Here is a 17805-nt window from a genome sequence, read left to right on the forward strand (position 1 = left end):
TTTTACAACAAACATCTCTAACTTTATAAACCCCACCCCTCCCAATCTGATTTTAAAAAAGAAGGAAACTGGAGGGTGGTGAAATGCCCAGCTCCGTACAGAGGTCCAGCAAGCAAGGCCAACCTGTATCTGTCCCGCCAGGCAGAGGCCCTGAGCTGGAAGTACTGAAGGTCATCCAACTCTCCAGCCTGGCATTCAAGGCCACCCAGGCAGCATCACCCCTACGCCTCACCTTTGCTCTCACCATCCCCTGCTCCTGAAATCTCTTCCCATGACCATCACCAAATCCAACTTATTTTTTCAGGGCCCAACAACCAATTCTGCTAGTTCCATGAAGGTGTTTTAAAGCTCACCTTCCCTCGTTGGGATGAACACCTCTCTCCCTCCTCTGACCACCAGTGGAACTTTATGTGGACCTGTTTTATAATCCTGATCATCTGACTTGTCCTGGAGTCATTTGCACCCAGGTCTGACTCTCCTCCTGGGCTGAGGTGTCCTTGGGGGCGGGGCCTGCATATTATGTATCTTTGTGCTCCCAATGCCATCCGCAGCCTGGCACAGGCTACACTTCAAATGAATGTTCGTTGAACTTAAGTGAATTGAAAAACTTAAGTGAATTGAAAATCCAAAAGGGGGTATTGTGATAAATCCGTTTACGGGGGCGGGGTACATCAACCTCGGCACTATTGTCATTTAGGGTTGAATTCTATGCGGTGAGGAGCTGTTGTGTTTAGCAGCATCCCTGGCTGCTACCTACTAGACGCCAGTTGTGACAACCCAAAATTTGGACACCGCCAAATGCCCCCTGGGGGACAAAACCGCCTCCTGTTGAGTATCACTGGTGTACGGTTTCAAGGGTTTTCATAAACAATCCCTAGGAGGAGGAATTCCCACTTGATAGATGAGAAAGGCAAGGCTCATGGAGAGTTTAGAGTTGAAACAGTTTTGCACGTAGGTCTCCCATTCCAAGTCCAGTGCTGAGGCCTGGAGGCCTCCCAGAGCCCCAGCAAGGTCTATGCTTCTCCACTTTGGTGTAGCTACTCCCCTCCCATGTCCCGGGTCCCGCAATGTCCAATCCCCCTGCCCTGCCTCCGTGGCTTGTGCCAGGCTGTGAGCCACTGGTTGACCCTTGTAGTCCATGCAGACCAGACCTCAGGCTGTGCCTGAATCCGACCGTCACATCTTCAGCACCTTGTCCTCCTCCCCGTGCTTGAACACGCTGATGGTGACCTGGCCCTTCTCGGAGCCATACTTGTTCTTGACGAAGACACCGTAGCGCCCGCTGTCCTCACTGTTGACCCTCTCGATGGTGATGGTGACCTCCAACCCCTTCACCTCCATGTGGTAGCGGTCAAGGAAGGTGACGGGCTGGTCATTCTTCAGCCAAGAGACTTCAGGGATAGGATCTCCTGAGATAACGCAGGTCAGGCACAGGGTCTGTTTGAAAGGACAGGAAGGGAACGCTCAGTCCACCCGCTTGGAATAACCCTTGGTAAAGTGTGAAGGTTATAAACCTTCACACTTCCAGGGAGCTCCCAGTACAAGCTGCTCCTTGTGGTAAGTTCATTATGTGTGTTTTATTGTGACCCATAAAGTAATAACAGTAAAGGGAGATGTTTTACTCTAACCCCACATCCTCCATTCTCAACATTTCTACGGGAACACTTAACTAGTTAGACTGTCGGGCCTTTAGCAATTACCTGCCCCAGAATGGGCTGGACTTTGCTTTATTGCTTTTTATTGTATATTTCATTATGATTTTACCATGCAAATAAGGCTAGATTGCTTTTTTCTTTTTGCGATACGCCGGCCTCTCACTGTTGTGGCCTCTCCCGTTGCGGAGCACAGGCTCCGGACGCACAGGCTCAGCGGCCATGGCTCACGGGCCCAGCCGCTCCGCGGCACATGGGATCTTCCCGGACAGGGCCACGAACCCGTGTCCCCTGCATCGGCAGGTGGACTCTCAACCACTGCGCCTCCAGGGAAGCCCGGCTAGACTGCTTTAATATAAAGATTTAAGAATTGAGTTTGAAAATCCTCAACAGAGCAATTCTCACTGCAGAGGCACTCTAGTGTAATGGCCAAACACTCAGAGTCTGGAGCTGGGCTGCCAGGCTGTGAATCTCAGCTCGGCTCCTTTAAGCTGTACGACCTTAGGTAAGTCCCTTAACCTTTCTGGGCCTCAGTTTCCTCAGCTATAAAGTATGACTAGTAATAACACACTATTTCATGTGGTTGCCTTGATGGTTAAATAATGGAATAGTGCCTGGCACAAAGTAAGCAACGTGAAAACGTTAGCTATCATTTTCTAGAACATTAGACTTGAAAAACTTCAGTCCTGAAAGGGCTTTTTAGGTATCATCTAGTCAAATTCCTGTGGAAACTGAAGTGCACACAGAGAAGTCCGTGACACCCAGGGCCACCTGGAGAGATGGGGTAGAACTGGGGTGAGCACAGGCCTGTCACCCCCGCACACACACACGGGCCTGACACCAGGCTCAGTGTCTTTCCTTTATACTACATGTGACCAATGAGGTGTGGTCACTCGGCCAGACTCTGGTGCATCCAGCCCCTTCGGCTCTGGAATCCACAGTGCTGCACTGCTTCGTGCTCTTTGATGGATACAGGAGGGAACCCAGGGTGGGACTGCCGGCTGTGGGCTGGGGAACAGTCAGTACCTTATCTTCCATGATCGTGGCCACGTCCGGCAGGCCCCTCACCACTTTGGCACGATCTGGAAGGGAAAAACGAGACCCCCAGTGATGAATGTTTTCCTGCCAGCTGCTTCCCAGCAGCAGGTTCCACGAAGTTGAGGTTTATTTTGAAGCAATGCTTCTTTTTCTTTTTGCATCATTTTGGGTGGACATCCTTAAACTTGTATTATGTTACTTCCTTGCCTTTATAAACACAAGATAGGGACGTAGTGTGTTTCTGTCATTGACCTGAGGTTATTATCATGGCTGGTGGTACCTGGAGGTGACAGTGACGTGCCCCTCCCCTGAGGACTGGGAGAGAAGGTGATAAGGTTGCTCTGAGCCTTAAACTGGCAAAATGCACACAACAGGTGTGACGAACCAGCTCAGGGAGTGAATAGGAAGGGAGCTTCCGGGACACTGACTCTGGTCAAGGGAGGGGACCTGGTGGCCATGGCAGCTGGGCAGGAAGAGACCGTGGTTTTAAATCACTAAGCAGAAAGCCAACGTGTCGCAATCGAGGCTGTGGGAACAGACCCTAGACCACGATCAGGGATGTACAAAGAGCCTAAAGTGGCTGGTGTCTGTGCAATGGATGTAGGGGAGGAGAAGCCTGAATCAGGGTTGAAGGGGGAGGGGAAGGATGGCCCCAGAGATGGAGGAACTGTTGTGGGAGGAACGTTCACCAGGCCCATCATGGCGGGCGAAACAATCCACTTCCCCTGACTCTCAACTCGGCCAGCCCTAGCAAGCACAGGTGGTGAGTTTAGGCCCCTGTGTTAGGGTCCTGGAGGGGTGTCCTGTGCAGAGACTCGGCATTCCAGGATGGGGGGGCAGGTGATTAGGAGGTGTGACGGGCTGAGTCGGGTCTGCAGGCTGCGCTCCGCCCACCAAGGTGGCCGCCCGCTGCGAGGGCTCCTCACTGCTCTTAGACCCCAGATGGCCCCCTCCCAGATGGCAATTATGAACGGCCTGCACTTCCCGCCAAGTGGGGACACTCAGGGACAAGACGCCACATAGGGCTCATGCCCCCTCCTACCAATGGCCCCAAATGGTCAGTCTCCCTCCTCACTGTCAGGTTGAACGGGGCTGCTCTGCTCTGCTTCCCCTCATGGAAGGTCCTACACTGACCGGCTGGCTCACTGAGACCAGAAAGCCAGCCTCCTGGAACTGGGTGCTTTAGAACTGGTTGCGGGGACCCAGAGAAGCTCCAGTGCGTGGACCTGGTGGTCCCCCTGGGCAACTCAGAGGCCGTGTCCTGGATTAGATGAGGCCCTAGGGCCCCGACAGCCAGAACCAGCTTCAGCTTTGAAGTCGTCCCCTCCTGGGCCTCGCTTGGAAGACAGGGCCTCAGTCCTGTCTGCCCCTGCCTTTGGAGTCCCACCGACATCGGCCGTGTGCCTACTCGCCACCAGGTCCGCACCAGGTGCGTCCACATCCACGGTCTCAGGTATCCTCGGACTCCTCATCCACCTGTCTTCATGCTGCCACCATCTGGGTCTCCCGGCAGCTCTGTGACGGCCCAGAGCCACACAGACCCCATGGGAAACTGGGACTTCAGCTACCTGCCAGGAGGTGTGAGCAGCTGGGAAGCCGCCCCAAACTCAGAAGTGGAAACAACAGAAATATGGCTGGACTTACTCTTCTCGATGATGGCCAAGGCTCTGAAAAACAGAAATGGGAAAAAGCCTTGGTGTTTCATTTGTTAAAGGACAGTCCTGCCCGGGTAGTGGGGAGGGGGTGACGGGAGAAAGGTGGAGCTGTCCGGCCTCCCAGGGAGGGTCTTGTGCTCGTGCACCCCAGGGGCCTTGATCGCACTGAGAAACGCCGAGGAAACTTACTTCAGTCTCTGGTGCTCAGCCAGGGCGTCCTCAAAAGCTACGAGAAGAAAAAGGGGAAAAGGCGCGTCAGGGCATCTACCCCCAATCTCCCCCGCTCCTGCAACCCACAGATATAGAGCCCACTCTGTTCCAGCATTCTCTTGGGGCAGTGCTAGGATTGGCTGGGGAGATGGGAGCCCCCCCAAAAGACCATGGGGTTTTCTAAACAGGTTTCAATGAGGACAGACAGGTGGAGCGCTCACCTTGCCCCGAGAGATCAGCTGACAGCTGCCGGACTTCCTTCCCGGCCGCTATCTCTAGGGTGTATTTGCCCTTGTCTGAGTCTTTGGGGTCCAGGATGTGGAGCCAGATCTCATCCAGGGTGGTGCCAGCTCTCACCCGATCACCACTCTCCAGGCGTTTCTCTCTGAACGTGAGGGCAAAGAAATGGTTAACACAGCTCAGTCCGGGACGGGCTGCCTGCCCATCTACAGGCACCCCTGCCCCAGACTCCGCTCCTGGGGTTTTGTTCCCAGATGTGTGAGCTGAAAGTGGTGGCCATCCATGAGATATTTGATATATATCTATCCACTCATCCACTCATCATTCATTCATTCATCAAACCTTGTGGCAGCGCTGAGTCTATATCTGTGACACGTCCTGCAGGCTGGGACTTTGAGGAAATGGTGCTCCAGGGTCAGTGACCACCTCCCCACACCCCACCAGTGGGAGCCACTTCCTTACTTCATCCTTTTCCTCATCGTAAAACCTCCCAGCATTTCTTCCCACAATCACTCTTATGTAATTCTTATAAACTATATAAACTCCTTTCCTTCTTTACTTAAATTTCATTCCTAAAGACACCTGGCCCATGTCAGTGTTTTGTCACAGAAGTGACACCTCTGGGCTTAGTCATGGGGCTCAGAAACTCTAGAGAAGGAGCTTCACTATTCTGAAATTCAGCTTGGCCTTGGTCTCATTCACATGACCAATTTGACTAAGTCCATCTAGCCTTCTCCATAGAATGGGTGCAGTAATGTCTGCTCCACAAGGCTGAGGTTTGCAAGTAAGAAGCACTGGGAAAATTCTGCTCCCAAACTCTCTGGGGTCACTTAGCTCCTGGCTGAGTCTCTGATACCTGATCCTGCCTTCAAGGCCTGGCCCTCAGTTAGTCGTCAGCCCCCCAGGTCCCTCTGCCTGCACCTCTCCCCTCAGTCTGGCTGCCTGAGTTTGCTAAGGCTGCAAAGACCCACAAGGGCACTTGACCATCTGGTTCTCCATCGTTCCTGCATCCTTCTCTCCCCCAGTTCCCAGATGGTGCTCTAAGACAGTGGTCCTTCTCTGGCCATGGATATTCTGGGAAAGTGATCTTAGTGCCAGGGTTCCCACCTTTCCTGGGGAGCCTCCCTTCTGTGCCTCTAACAGCTGTTCCCTGTCCCAGACTCCCTCTGTGGACAGCAGGACCAGTGAGAGACCCTGTCTCTGCCAAGCCCTTGGGACCGGGCTCTGAGGCGGGTGCTGGGCCCCCTCCAGCCTGGCTAGGGCTCCAGGGTAAGGCCAACCTACTTGTGGAACCAGGTGGTTTTCATGTAGCTCACGTTGTAGTACTTGACCCTGCTGAAGAGCCGGATCCCCTCCTCGGTCCCCTGGATTTTCAGTGGCGTCGCAGAGAGGGCTGGGGAGGCATGGGAGAAGGGTGAGTCTTCCCCAAGGCCCTTTGGGCAGCATACCTGGGGGGCAGCCAGCTCGCCCCTGCTTTGGGGTGTGGTGGGGGGAACACAGTGTCGTGAAGAGGCAGGAGCGTCTCCCCCAGTCTTTGAGGCTGGAAACTAAACCCACCCCCAGCAGCCAAGGATGGCTAGAGGTCCCCCGGAGGCTATGTGGCGTCACGGCAGTGCTGAGCAGAGAGAGGGCTTGCTTACCACCAATCCTGCCCAGCTCAGTGAAGATGGCATCCAGGGCTGGAGGGAGACAGAGGGAACGGTCAGCTGATGTAGGGCTCCCCTAGGGATGCACCAGGTGGGGCCGTCCTTGGAAAAGGCTAGCGGACCTTATGAGCAGCTCTCAGAACACAGGCTTAGGGGTGGGGAGGGGATCTGGGGCACTGCGTGACTGATGGGGCAGGGGGCAACACAGATGGAGGACGAATGGGCCGACATGACAGTCTTCCTGCAGGCTGAGATGACCAGTCTGGTGAGGAGCCTGGGGCCCACTGTGGGGGGCGGGGGGCAGAGCAGAGAACTCAGGCTCCGGGTCTTGAAGCCTGGGCTCGCTGTGGGATAGTGCAGTGAACATGGGCACCAGCGTCACACAGACCAGGCCCTGCCACTGACCAGCTGTGCAGCCGTGGGCAGGTCACTTAACTCCCCTGGGCCTCGGTTGCCCCAGGTGAGTATCCCAGACAGTTTCCCCACAGGTCACACTGCATCTCTTGGTTCAGTGTGAGGCCCTCCTGGCCCGTCTCTGATGTCGCCGGCTCCTACCTTCACCTGTGAGGTCCAGGATGGTGTTGTCCTCCCCTCGCTCATCGGAAACCTCTGCTCTGTAAACGCCCTTGTCCTCTTTGGAAAGCTGGAAAGAAGGATGTGAGAAGGCGGTGTCGGCATGAGTTCCAGAAGGAGTGATGGACAGCAAATCAGGAGGCCTGGGCTCTAGGCCTGCCCCTAACTCTCCTCCCTGGGCCTCAGTTTACCCCCCTGCGATGGGTGATCTCTGAGGCTCCTTCCAGCTCCAGAGCCCTTTGATCCCAAGCCCAGGGCTTGTCTGGGCCTGGAGGTGGGGCGCGAGGGGGAACTGAGGGCAGAAACAGACGCCCCGCATGTGATTCTCAGGCAGCTGCTCTGAGCAGAGCAAAGCGAGCCCTCCTAGCAGAGCTGGGCCGAGCAGGGCACACCCTCCACCAGTGCTGCCCTGTTTCCCGGGGGCCCTGGATAGAGGGACCTCTCTGCATCTCTCAGAAGGAAGTGTGCTTTCTTTTGCTCAGGACAAGGGGGTCCTTACTGGCACACGCTTGTAACACCAAGTGAAGCCCAGGTCAACACTCAGCAAAGCAAGAACTTGGGTCATGCTTTGAAAGCAAGGTCAGAAGTCCGCTGTGCCCTCTCATTACACAGCATCTCCTCCAGGGGCTGCGGGGGTGGGAGCATGTTATCTGCCTCCCTGTCCCCTCAAAGGGCCCCTCTCACCCCAACCATCTCTACATAGTGTGCCTTGAGGCAGGATTCAAGGCAGAAGCATCTCTTAACTGGGGTATCAAAGGGCTGAAAACCCCAACGGTCTTCTCCCCAGCCAAATTCCGGTGACAGTGATCAGAGAAACTTCCAGCCCCACTCTCAAGCTCTGTATCTTGGTATTTCAACCCTCTGAGCCTCAGTTTACTCATCTGTAAAATGGTGGCATAATCCTTGTCCTGGCTACGTACTGTAGTTGCTGTGAGGATCAAGGGAGATAACTCCTCGGAAGCCAGAAATTTCTGGACCAATAGGCTGGATGACTATGACAAGACTCAGTAGCTATTAAGCACCTACTGGATGCCAAGCCCTGTGTGAAGAGTTTGCACTGTGATGACAAAGGCCAAATTGCCATCGTCTTGGCCAGGATTTGGGAGAGGACCCTGAAATCATTATTTCCTTCCTAGTCTGCAAACCTGCCTCTGCCGCAGTCCTCCTTGGCACATGGTGGGGCCACAGAAATCAGGGACAAGGCAGAAAAACATTGAATATTTAAGAAAAAGCCTTGCATTTCTACCTTAACCAGCTCACGCCCCTCCAAGGGCCACGGGGAGTTTCGTGGGTGGGAGAAGTGAGCTCCAGCCCCTGTTTTGCTCTGCCCAGACCTGCCTCACACAGAGACCGAGACCGTCTTCCTGTCCTGAATCTCAGGCTGCGGGGGCAGGAAGGAATCTCTGAGAGAGCATCCCTCTGACCCGCTCGTGTAACAGATGAACACTGAGGTCAGAGAAGGACAGTGACTTGCCCAGGGCCATGCAGTCAGCGGCAGGGCCAGGACTGGAATCCAACTAAAAGGAAAAATCAGTATTACTGAGCCTGTCTTTATTTAAAGTTTTGGTATTGTTTTCCCTCAAGGTCTTTATTTTGGGGCATGAATTTTGATTCTTAAAAATATTGCATGAAATATTATTTATCTTGAGTACTGAGCCTTTCAGCGCTTCCTGAAAGTTTGTGCGTGAGGTCAGTGCCTCACTTGCCTCACCCTGGTCCTGACTCCCTGCCCAGTGCTCCTGGCACTGCCTGGAGGCTGTGAGCCCTGAAGTCAGAGCTGCACTTACCTCTTCCATACAGAGAAGCCCTGCTCCAGTCTGCGGGTCGTACTGACCATCTGGGAACTCTTTCTTCTGGAAGAACCACTGGAAGCGGGTTTCTTTCTTGGTGTTGGTCACCTGAGGAAGGTGGGGAGTGAGGAGACTCCTTCAGGCTTTCTCTTTTAAGTGAAGACTCAGTTCATCAGAACCCTTTTTTTTTTTTTTACAAACATGACTCCCCCCCACCCCCAGGCTAAATCTCAGCCAAACCCTTCCTCACACCATATGTCTCCTCTGATGGTTTCTGGACTGGGGACTTGTGCTAATGCTATTCCCTCTGCTTCTTGATCCCTTTCCTACCCTACTTTTTCTTGTAAATGCCTGTGTCACCTCCTCCAGGAAGCCTTCCTTTATGCACCCCAGAGTGTGCCCCATCGTGAGTAATCAATTTCCTGCATGTCTCCATCACAGCAGGAGCTATGCTGTTTTCGCCACGATCTTGCTTTGGACTGTGGGATCTTACAGGCCTAAGGAGACCACTTCTTCGCCCTTGTATGCCCAGTGTTTGCAGAGTGTGTTACACAGAGCAGGTACTTAGGTTTGCTGAATGGATAGGCTTCTGGGAGTGAGCCCTTCCCTCCCCCAGTTATCTAAAAGGCTGCAGGGTGCTGAGAAACAACACCCGCTTTGAAGTCAGGCACATCCGGTTAAAACCTGGGCTCTAGACCCGGCCTGTTACCATGTAGTCTTCCGCTAGTTCCCCCCTTGGTCTTTCATCCTAAAGTGGGGATTGTAACACCTCTCTCACAGATGATTGTGAGGCAGATGAAATGAAATAATGCTCTGAAGTGCTGAGAACAGTGTCTGGCAGGGCTACTAACAGACACAGGGACTACCGCTCAACGTATAGAGCCCTCACCTGCCCCCAGACCCCCTCCCAGAGCAGCTGGGAGTTCTAACTCAAGGCTGACTCAGCGCACTAATTCACACTAACTCTGCTCCCTGGGCTTTTGTTTTCCAGTTAAATGCAAAATCCCTGGGGCTACTTCCTCTGCTTGGGATCACACCAGCACAGGGTGTGGAGTTGCAGGGAGTGGGGCAAAAGACAGCCACGGGGCTTGGGGACAACCACAGGTCTTGCCCCACGGGGCCTGGGGGCAGGGCTGGAGGCGGGGGCGGGGCTTTGCCTTGCACATCAGCAGCACTTGGCAGTCCTCGGTGACCTTCCACTGCAAAGGCTCCTCGAAATACGGACCTATGAGGGCAAAACAGCACGCCCAGCGGTCAGAGCGCCGGGCTCGGCCCGGGCGCCACCTGGTTGCGAGATAGGGGAAAGTGGCTGGGGAGGGGCACCTAATGACTACTGGCCCCTCGGATTCTGGGATTCCGCCCCCACGAGGGAGGGGACTGGGGGGAGGCATCTGGGAGGCATCTAGGGTGCAAAGTTTAGGACGCGCACTCTCAGGGTTGGGCAAGTGCTGCCTCGTTCTGGCACAGGGACAGCGCTAGATCAGATGGCAGTGGCCCTCCCTCGGGGGGTCCAGCAGGCGGAGGGATCTATTAATCCATTGGCCCAGCGGTTCCCCGGTGCTGTCTGCTGGCCTGCTGGCCGAGGTGTTTGAACTTCGCCCCAGCAGTTCTTACCCTGCTTTCTCTTCCAGTCTCTTCTCTTAGCATCTGCCTCCCTTAAAAGTTTGTCGAACTCTGTGAACACAGAGGGGGGAACGGGTGTGAACCAGAGGGAGCGCAGGTCCAGAGGAGGGCGTCAGGATGGATAGAGACGCCCAGGCTGAGAGCTGAGGCCGGGGGCATGGGGCAGGGCGGGGGGCAGGGCACAGCTGACCGTCATCCACCAGAGCCAGGGTGATCTGGTTCTTGGCTTTTCCGTCTTGGAGCTGAGCAGTATACGACCCTTTGTCGTCCTCAGTCAAGTTTTGGATGATAACTTCCACCAGGCCCTTCTCTCGGACAAAATTGATTTTGCGGTTCTGGGGAGAACAAAACCCGAAAGTCTTTCTGCCCTTTTCCAGTCCCAGGGAATTTGTGCTGTGGGGTGCAAATCGGGGCGTGGTTGGACTTGGGGGTAATAAATGCAGAGTTAGAAGCCTTCAGAGACTGGGGAGGGGCCCAAGTTACCCCTCTCCTGTGTATAGACTGGGCTTTTCCCACACCCGGCCCCTGAGAATACCCTGGGGCCCGGCAGACACTGGAAAGAGTCTTACGTGCTTGTATCAGTTGCAATTAATAATAATCCCCAACCTCCTACTGTGCATGTTTTTTGGTTATTTTCTACTTCTTTTGCAATTTAATATAAAAAAATTCCCCATAAAACTATAAAGGATAATATAAAAAAGCCTGTGTACCTGCTACCCACCCAGAATTAGCACTTATTTACTCTTTGTCACATTCTAACAGTTTTCAAACGTTTTATTTTCCACATTTAGGGTGTATGTATGATTCGAGAGAATCGTCTAGTTTGATTTTTCTATAGCGGCACCTGTTAGTATCAGCGCTGTGTACCAAGGGTCCAGACTTTGTTACCCTGCCTCTACCATGAGCCAAGGTCATGCTTAATCTCTGTGCAGAACTTTCAAATCTATTTTTTTTTCCAATTCCTCCTCCTGATTCTGGGGCAACCAACCCCATTGTACCGATGCAGAAACTGAGGCACAGAGAGGTGAAGAGACCTGCCCAAGGGCACACAACCCACAGGAGATGAATATGAGTCTTCTGACATCTAGCACTGAGCTCTTCCTCCTCTGTCAGAACCAGCTCCCCTCTTTATAACACATATTTTTTGATGGTCATCTGGAGATGAAATTCACAAATAAGATCTTCTCATGATTGAATCTCTCATGAGAGATTGCACTCATGTACATCCTCATGAGTACAAGAAGAACAGGAAAATGAATGAAAGCATAGGTAATGTGGCTAATAGAATAAAAACTCTCTATTCAGTGTATATTGACACTGCAAAAAAAATTCTTTGTGTTTATATCTCAGAGTTAGGGTCTAGGCTTGGGTAATTATAAGCATGACTGTAGGTTTTTCACCTTACAAATGTTTGACAGGACAGTGAAGAATTGTGGGAGGCATGGGAAGTTCTTTGTGGGAGTGTTCCTTGCCTTGGCAAGTGTCTAGCATCCCTACCACCCACCCCCCAGGTAATAAAATCCAGGTGTCCTCACCCCCCACCCTATCACTGTGACAGCCAAAGCTGGTGGCCGTTTCTGAGAAGTCTGCTAGGGGGAGGTGCAGCCAGTGGAGACTGTTGCCTGTGAGACCACCTCCTGGGCCAGGAACCTCACTTAGGGATTCTGAGCCCCCAATTACCGGTGAGCTGAAGATTTCCTGCTCGTTGAAGATTAGATGCAGCTCAGCGGCTGGAGACAACTTTTCTACTTCCAGCCAAAGCCGCACCTCTCCTTGCTCGAGGATGTCAACGTTCCAGCCGGAGATCAGCTTGATCACTGGGAGGCAGAGGACAGGAAAGGGTGGGCAGGGAACACTTCTCCCCTCCCCCCTCCCGACAGCCCCACTTTGAGCACACTGTGGGCATTTAATGTGCAAAATGTTTCAGAGTCTGATGCAGACATGACTGGGGTGAGGGGCTGGGGAGGGTTTCCCACATTCAGTCTCCCTAGATTGAATTCATCTCAGGGAATTCATCCTCTTCCCACAGCTTTGAGGTCGTGCTTCTCACCCTGGCTGGACACTGGATCCCCAAGGACTTTCAAAAACCAGTGTCTGGCTCCAGACCCAGAGGTTCTGATTTGTTTGGGGTGTGGCCTGGGCATTGGGATTTTGAAAAGCTCCGGGGGTGATTCCAATATGCACCCAAATTTGCGACCCCTGCGCCAGGGCCTGCAAAAGCTACTCCTGGCCAATGGAGGGAAGCAGGGGTTTAGATGACCCACAATCCAAGAAGAAAAACCCAGCCACTCTGCCCTCCCTTGCATTCCATATGCTCTCTGCTGGCCGCTCTGTTCCCTTCATGGACTGAGGACTCCCTGGGTCTCTGACCTTCCAGCCCCAAGACATCCCCATCCTTTGCCCCCCCAACCCCCAACCCCCCCGCTAGTTTCTGGCTCTTGGCTGACTCAGCCCTGCTCAGAACACCCCGGTGGGCCTGCCCAAGGCTGCTGGCTTGGACCACTTACCTGGGTTTCTAATCTCATGGCTCAGCTTCTTCAGCCTGTTCAGCTCTGGGACAGGGAGGAGCAAGGAAGAAACCAAAGAGAATGACATACCCGGGCCAGTGGGGCCTGTGGAAGCCGTCCTAGCGTCCACACTGGGTGAAAGTCCCGAGAGACTCGGCTTGGGGTCACTTGGCTACTGAGGGGTTGATGATGACCACTGTGGGCCTTGGCTCTGGGGCACTGAGGGGGCTGCGGGGGCTGCCGCAGGCCACCCTGAGGTTGCTTATTTTCCTGTCCTTCAAGACCTGATCAAGTGCCACCTCCCCAGAGAAGCACCTACTGTGTGCCAGGCTCTGCGTGATCTCAGCCGTCCTCACACCATGCTGTGGGGTGAGCATTACTGTCTGTCTCCTGAGGCCCCTTGTTAACCCACTGAGCCATACTGTCCCAGCATCTGAGGGTCTGTTCTCCCCACTGAGCCATATTGTCGTATCTGAGGGTCTGTTCTCCCCCACTGAGCCATACTGTCCTAGTATCTGAGGGTCTGCTCTCCCCACTGAGCATTTCAGTCTGCATGTGTCTAGGACAGGTCAGCAGAGTGCTGTCTCACTGCTAACTGCTTCTTTGTCTTAGGTTTGTCTCTTCTGCTAAGCTGAGCTCTGGACCTGCATGGTATCTGGCACACAGTATGTGCTCAATAAATACGTGTTGCATGAATGAATTGGCAGGGGCAGGGCTCATATCTCATTTCCTCTTATAAGCTCCAGAGTCCTTAGCATGATGAGTCTGGACACATGGCAAGCATCCAGTCCAAAAAAAAAAAGCAAACCCCATTACTTTCGTGGATGGCTTTAGTTTGCATGGAATCATCTAAGTATATCTGCATAACAACATTGTTTCACTTAGGACGGCAGGGATTATAATCCCCCTTTACAGATGAGGAAACTGAGGCCCAGAGAGGTGTCATGACTTATCCAAGGTCAAGCAGCCAGGAAATTGTGGAACTGGAATTGCACTCTGGACCTGCCAGGCTTCTGCTTCCTGACAAAATCAAAGGGCCTCCAGTGCAATCATCAGGCAGGACAATGGGCTGTCCCAGTTGCTATGGAGACAGCAGAGGGTGAGTCTCATAGATGACTGCTGAGGCCCGGCATCCCCTCTCTGGTTTACCACAGTCCCCACTGCTCCCTTTTGCCATCCTCATTCCTCAGACCGACTGCCATTTGCAGTTTATCATTCTACTTATGCTGTTGTTTTTCTTAGGCTACGAAAGGAAGTGAAATAATTCACTGGTACCTTTGCTTTTTATCAAAAGTAGATAAAGTAAAGAGAGAGACAGGAAGAGCGTGAACTCCATCAGGCAGGGATTTCTGCCTGTCGAGTTCACTGATGTAATTCAGTGCCCAGGACAGTCTCTGGCATATGGTCGGTGCTCAGCAGATATTTATTCACTGGCTGACTGACTGAACGGGTGAGTGAGGGCCTACTTCCCTGGAAATCTCTGCTTTACTCATTATTATTGCTTCTTGCTGGCCTCTGGGGTATCTGTGCTTGGGACTCCGTGTCTGGGTCGTCTCTCTGGGGAGGTGGCAGTGGAACAGGGGCATCACCTTCCTCCGTCAGCGTGTGGCTTGCTGAGATTTCTTCGTCAGCATCGGTGACCACCACCGAGTAGGTGCCCAAATCCTCGAGGCCAGGTTCTTTCAGGATGATCTTGGACCTGCAGAGACAGGAGGGCAGAGGCTCTGAGAGGGGCCGTGTGCCCTGGAGGCCTGGGAGCTGGGGAGTCTCGGTCGGCTTTGCAAGCCCTGCACCCTAGCCCAGACTCCGGCCAAGCCAGTAAGCAGGGGTGGCAGCCTCCTTACACCTCTTTGGGGTCCCCCGCCCAAGGCACATCTGGCCTGCCACCTTCAATGGTCCTCACTAGCCAGGCTCTCGGGAACAGTCTTCATACTGGCCACATCCCCCAGGCCTGCCTCTCTCCACAGGGCTCAAGTCATCAGCTTTGTCTCCCGCTGGACGGGGCCAAGGCCAGAGCTGCTGGGGGTGGAGGAGGGAGACCTGGGGGCACTTGACATCCTAACCCCTCTTTTACCGATGAGGAAGCTGACCCCAGAGAACTTGCAAGAGCAAGTCGCTGGCACTCAGGCTAGAAACCAAGTCCTGAGCGTCTCCTCGGAGGCACACACATTCCTTACAGAAAAAGGATCTGCAAATGAAGGGCACCGTTTCAGCGTCTCCAAGGCACTCTCCCTCACTTCTCCCCAGGTGGCAGTCAGCATCCTTCATGAGAGACCAAGCAGTCCTCTCAAGCTCGTTATCTGGGGGTCCGGCCGGATGGTCTCACCCACGAGCTTCTGCCCACTCATCCGACAACGTCTGGGACCTGTGGACGAGTCGTGCTGCCCCTCCCCTCACTTACTTGTTAACTTCCTCCTCGACCTTGACCCTCTGTGGGTCCGGCGGGCCCTTGTAGTCCTTGGACCACTGAAACTCGGAGGAGTCAGGGGCCTCGGGGGCTTCGAAAGCCATGTAGATAAAGCCCTCATCATCCACACCAACCTCGATCTCCCGAGCATCTGAGGGCAGGATCCAATGGAGGGCAACAGACATTTAGAAACAATAAACCGGGTCAGCTCCCTCCCCTGCTTAACCCCTCCAGTGGCTGCCCATTGCTCTTGAATAAAATAAGAAACCCCAGACTCCTTGCTGTGGCCTCCAAGCCTTCTCAGCTCAAATGTCACCTCCTCAGAGGCTAAAGTAAAGCCCACCCCACCCTATCACCCTGTTTCACTTCCTTTATAGCACTTATCACTGACTTTTTCATCGTTTACTTGTTTACTGTCCATTCGTCCTGCCCCTCCCCCCACCAGCGCAGGGACCTTGCTTTCTCATCCCTGCCATGTCCCCAGTGCAGTGTGGGTGTCACCAAATACTTAATGAATGAATAATTAAAAGAATGGAAAAGAACACACTTTATAGTGAGGAGAGCTGAGTGATTCCATCGGATACTAGCTGCGTGACCTGGTCATTTAACTTCTCTGAGCTGCAATGAAATCAGTTCTAAAGTGGGGACAGTGACGGCTCCCTCAGGGGCTTATTGGGAGAGCCAGACAGTGTAAGGACCCAGCGCAGCACCTGGCGTATGTGGTAGGAGCGGACCTCGGGAGCCATGACTGCAAGGCAGGCAAAGCCACACGGCATATCTGAAATACAGTTGGCTGTTCTTTTAGATATCCACGAAGAGTTGTATGAGTTTAAGAATGTGGCATGTAAAGGATGGAAGACCCATCACACGGAAGGAAACCATATGTTCAAATCTTGGGATCCCACAGAAATAAACGAGAGTGTGGACGGGAGAGAAACAGGCAGGAAGGAATGAGGGGCAGGAAGGTGTGGCGGGGTGAGGGCCCAGCAGGTTCTGTCCTCCTGCTGCAGACAAGCGCCCTCCCCCTGCCCCTACCTGGCTTGTCCTCCAGGAGTATGGGGTCGGTGGGCATGGACGGCTGCCCTGGGCCCGCTGAATTCACAGCCTGTACATGGAACACGTAGGTCTTTCCTGGCTGTAAGTCAGAAATCTGGGGGAAGGGAGGGGGCAAGAGTGAGCACCGAGGATGGCAAAGACCCACCCTTCCTGCAGCCCTGGCCACGGGCTGCAGGGGACCCCCAGGAGGGCCAGGCTGCCCTGGGGGTGGGGGGCAGGCTAGGGGCACATTGCTCTCCTGAGTTCCAGCTTCAGGTGAGCCTCTCCCCTGAGATTACCTCCCACGCTGTGATGCCTGGAACTCCACCTGCTCGGAACTCTCAAAAAGAAAACCCTTTCTCTTCCTGCGCCCCCTGCCTCTCCTCCATCTGTCTCCCTAGAAAGAAGCTTGGTGATCATCATCTTTGACATCTTTTTCTTGAGCCCTACACATCTAATCACCGAAGTTCCCATTTTATTTCCCTAACGTTTCTTGAATGTGGCCTGTGTCCCAGCCACGCCTTTGACTGCAGCTTTATTTCTTCTCTCCTGGATTAGTCCAACAGTTTCCTAAATGGCGCCTCTGCCTCTAGACCCTTCTTCCCGGTCTATCTTTCCCTCTGCCAATGTTTCCAAGATGGCAGTCTGAGTACACTTAACTCTTTCAGTGGCCTTCAGGGTAAAGTTCAGATTTCGAGGCTTGGTACCTAAAGCCTTCCTCATCCGTCCATCCTCAGCCTCCTGTCCTCTTCTCCGCACCCCCTTCACTCCCTGACTCCTCAGGGTCCCCCACGCATCACGTCGCTTCACGCCTCCCTGCCTTAGCCCTTGCTGAACCCTCTGCCTGGAACACCCTCCCCTTCTCTTGGTCTAACAACAACAGCTCACCCTTGGCCACTCAGCTTGGCCAGGTGGGACGAGGCCAGGAGAGGCCTCTTACCTTCCTCCTTGGAGCTCCCAGAATCCCTCGGACCCTCCTTGATTGTACGACACACAGTATTGTAATTGCCTGTTCCCTAAGGACTGTGACTGTAGCTTTTTACATCTACAATCTAGTTCCAGATCTGGCACTAAGTAGGTGTCCAGAAGTGTTGAGTGAATGACTGAGTGAGTGAATGCCGGCCAACCACCCACATGCGGAAATGGTGCCAAGTCACCGAGGCTCCCCCACCCTGGGCCAGCCTGCCTGAGGAGCAGAGGGACCATCCATCTTGCGTGGCTCTCTCAGGCCAGCTGTCCAGCACTGGCCGACTCTACTGTAGAGAGCCGGGCCCCATGGGGGTGGAAACTGCACATCTCAGAGCATTCCATGGGCTGAAGCTTGCCCTTCTTCATTTGGTCTTTTTTTAAATAAATTTATTTATTTATTTTTGCTGTGCTGGGTCTTCGTTTCTGTGCGAGGGCTTTCTCTAGTTGCAGCGAGCAGGGG

At 53.6% G+C, this 17805-nt stretch overlaps 1 protein-coding gene across 1 annotated transcript in view; it reads right to left on the bottom strand.

Annotated features, from left to right (window-relative positions):
* Nucleotides 1-1171: 1171 nt before the first annotated feature.
* The window catches only part of MYOM3 (myomesin 3), a 43832-nt gene continuing 27198 nt past the window's right edge, over nt 1172-17805 (bottom strand). Inside the window, exons 20-36 of the mRNA XM_024766849.1 lie at nt 16377-16491; nt 15336-15492; nt 14524-14633; nt 12935-12979; nt 12108-12244; nt 10618-10762; nt 10419-10478; nt 9962-10029; nt 8802-8912; nt 6997-7084; nt 6436-6474; nt 6080-6188; nt 4777-4940; nt 4535-4571; nt 4335-4357; nt 2679-2734; nt 1172-1437 (exon numbers count right to left, since the gene is read on the bottom strand). Coding sequence (XP_024622617.1) covers nt 1177-1437; nt 2679-2734; nt 4335-4357; nt 4535-4571; nt 4777-4940; nt 6080-6188; nt 6436-6474; nt 6997-7084; nt 8802-8912; nt 9962-10029; nt 10419-10478; nt 10618-10762; nt 12108-12244; nt 12935-12979; nt 14524-14633; nt 15336-15492; nt 16377-16491 — 1725 coding nt within the window. The 3' untranslated portion in view covers nt 1172-1176. The remainder of the gene's footprint in view (nt 1438-2678; nt 2735-4334; nt 4358-4534; nt 4572-4776; nt 4941-6079; nt 6189-6435; nt 6475-6996; nt 7085-8801; nt 8913-9961; nt 10030-10418; nt 10479-10617; nt 10763-12107; nt 12245-12934; nt 12980-14523; nt 14634-15335; nt 15493-16376; nt 16492-17805) is intronic.

The sequence above is a fragment of the Neophocaena asiaeorientalis genome, unplaced genomic scaffold, assembly GCF_003031525.2.
Source record: "Neophocaena asiaeorientalis asiaeorientalis breed wild unplaced genomic scaffold, Neophocaena_asiaeorientalis_V1.1 scaffold79, whole genome shotgun sequence".
In the NCBI taxonomy this organism is placed as follows: Eukaryota; Metazoa; Chordata; class Mammalia; order Artiodactyla; family Phocoenidae; genus Neophocaena; species Neophocaena asiaeorientalis.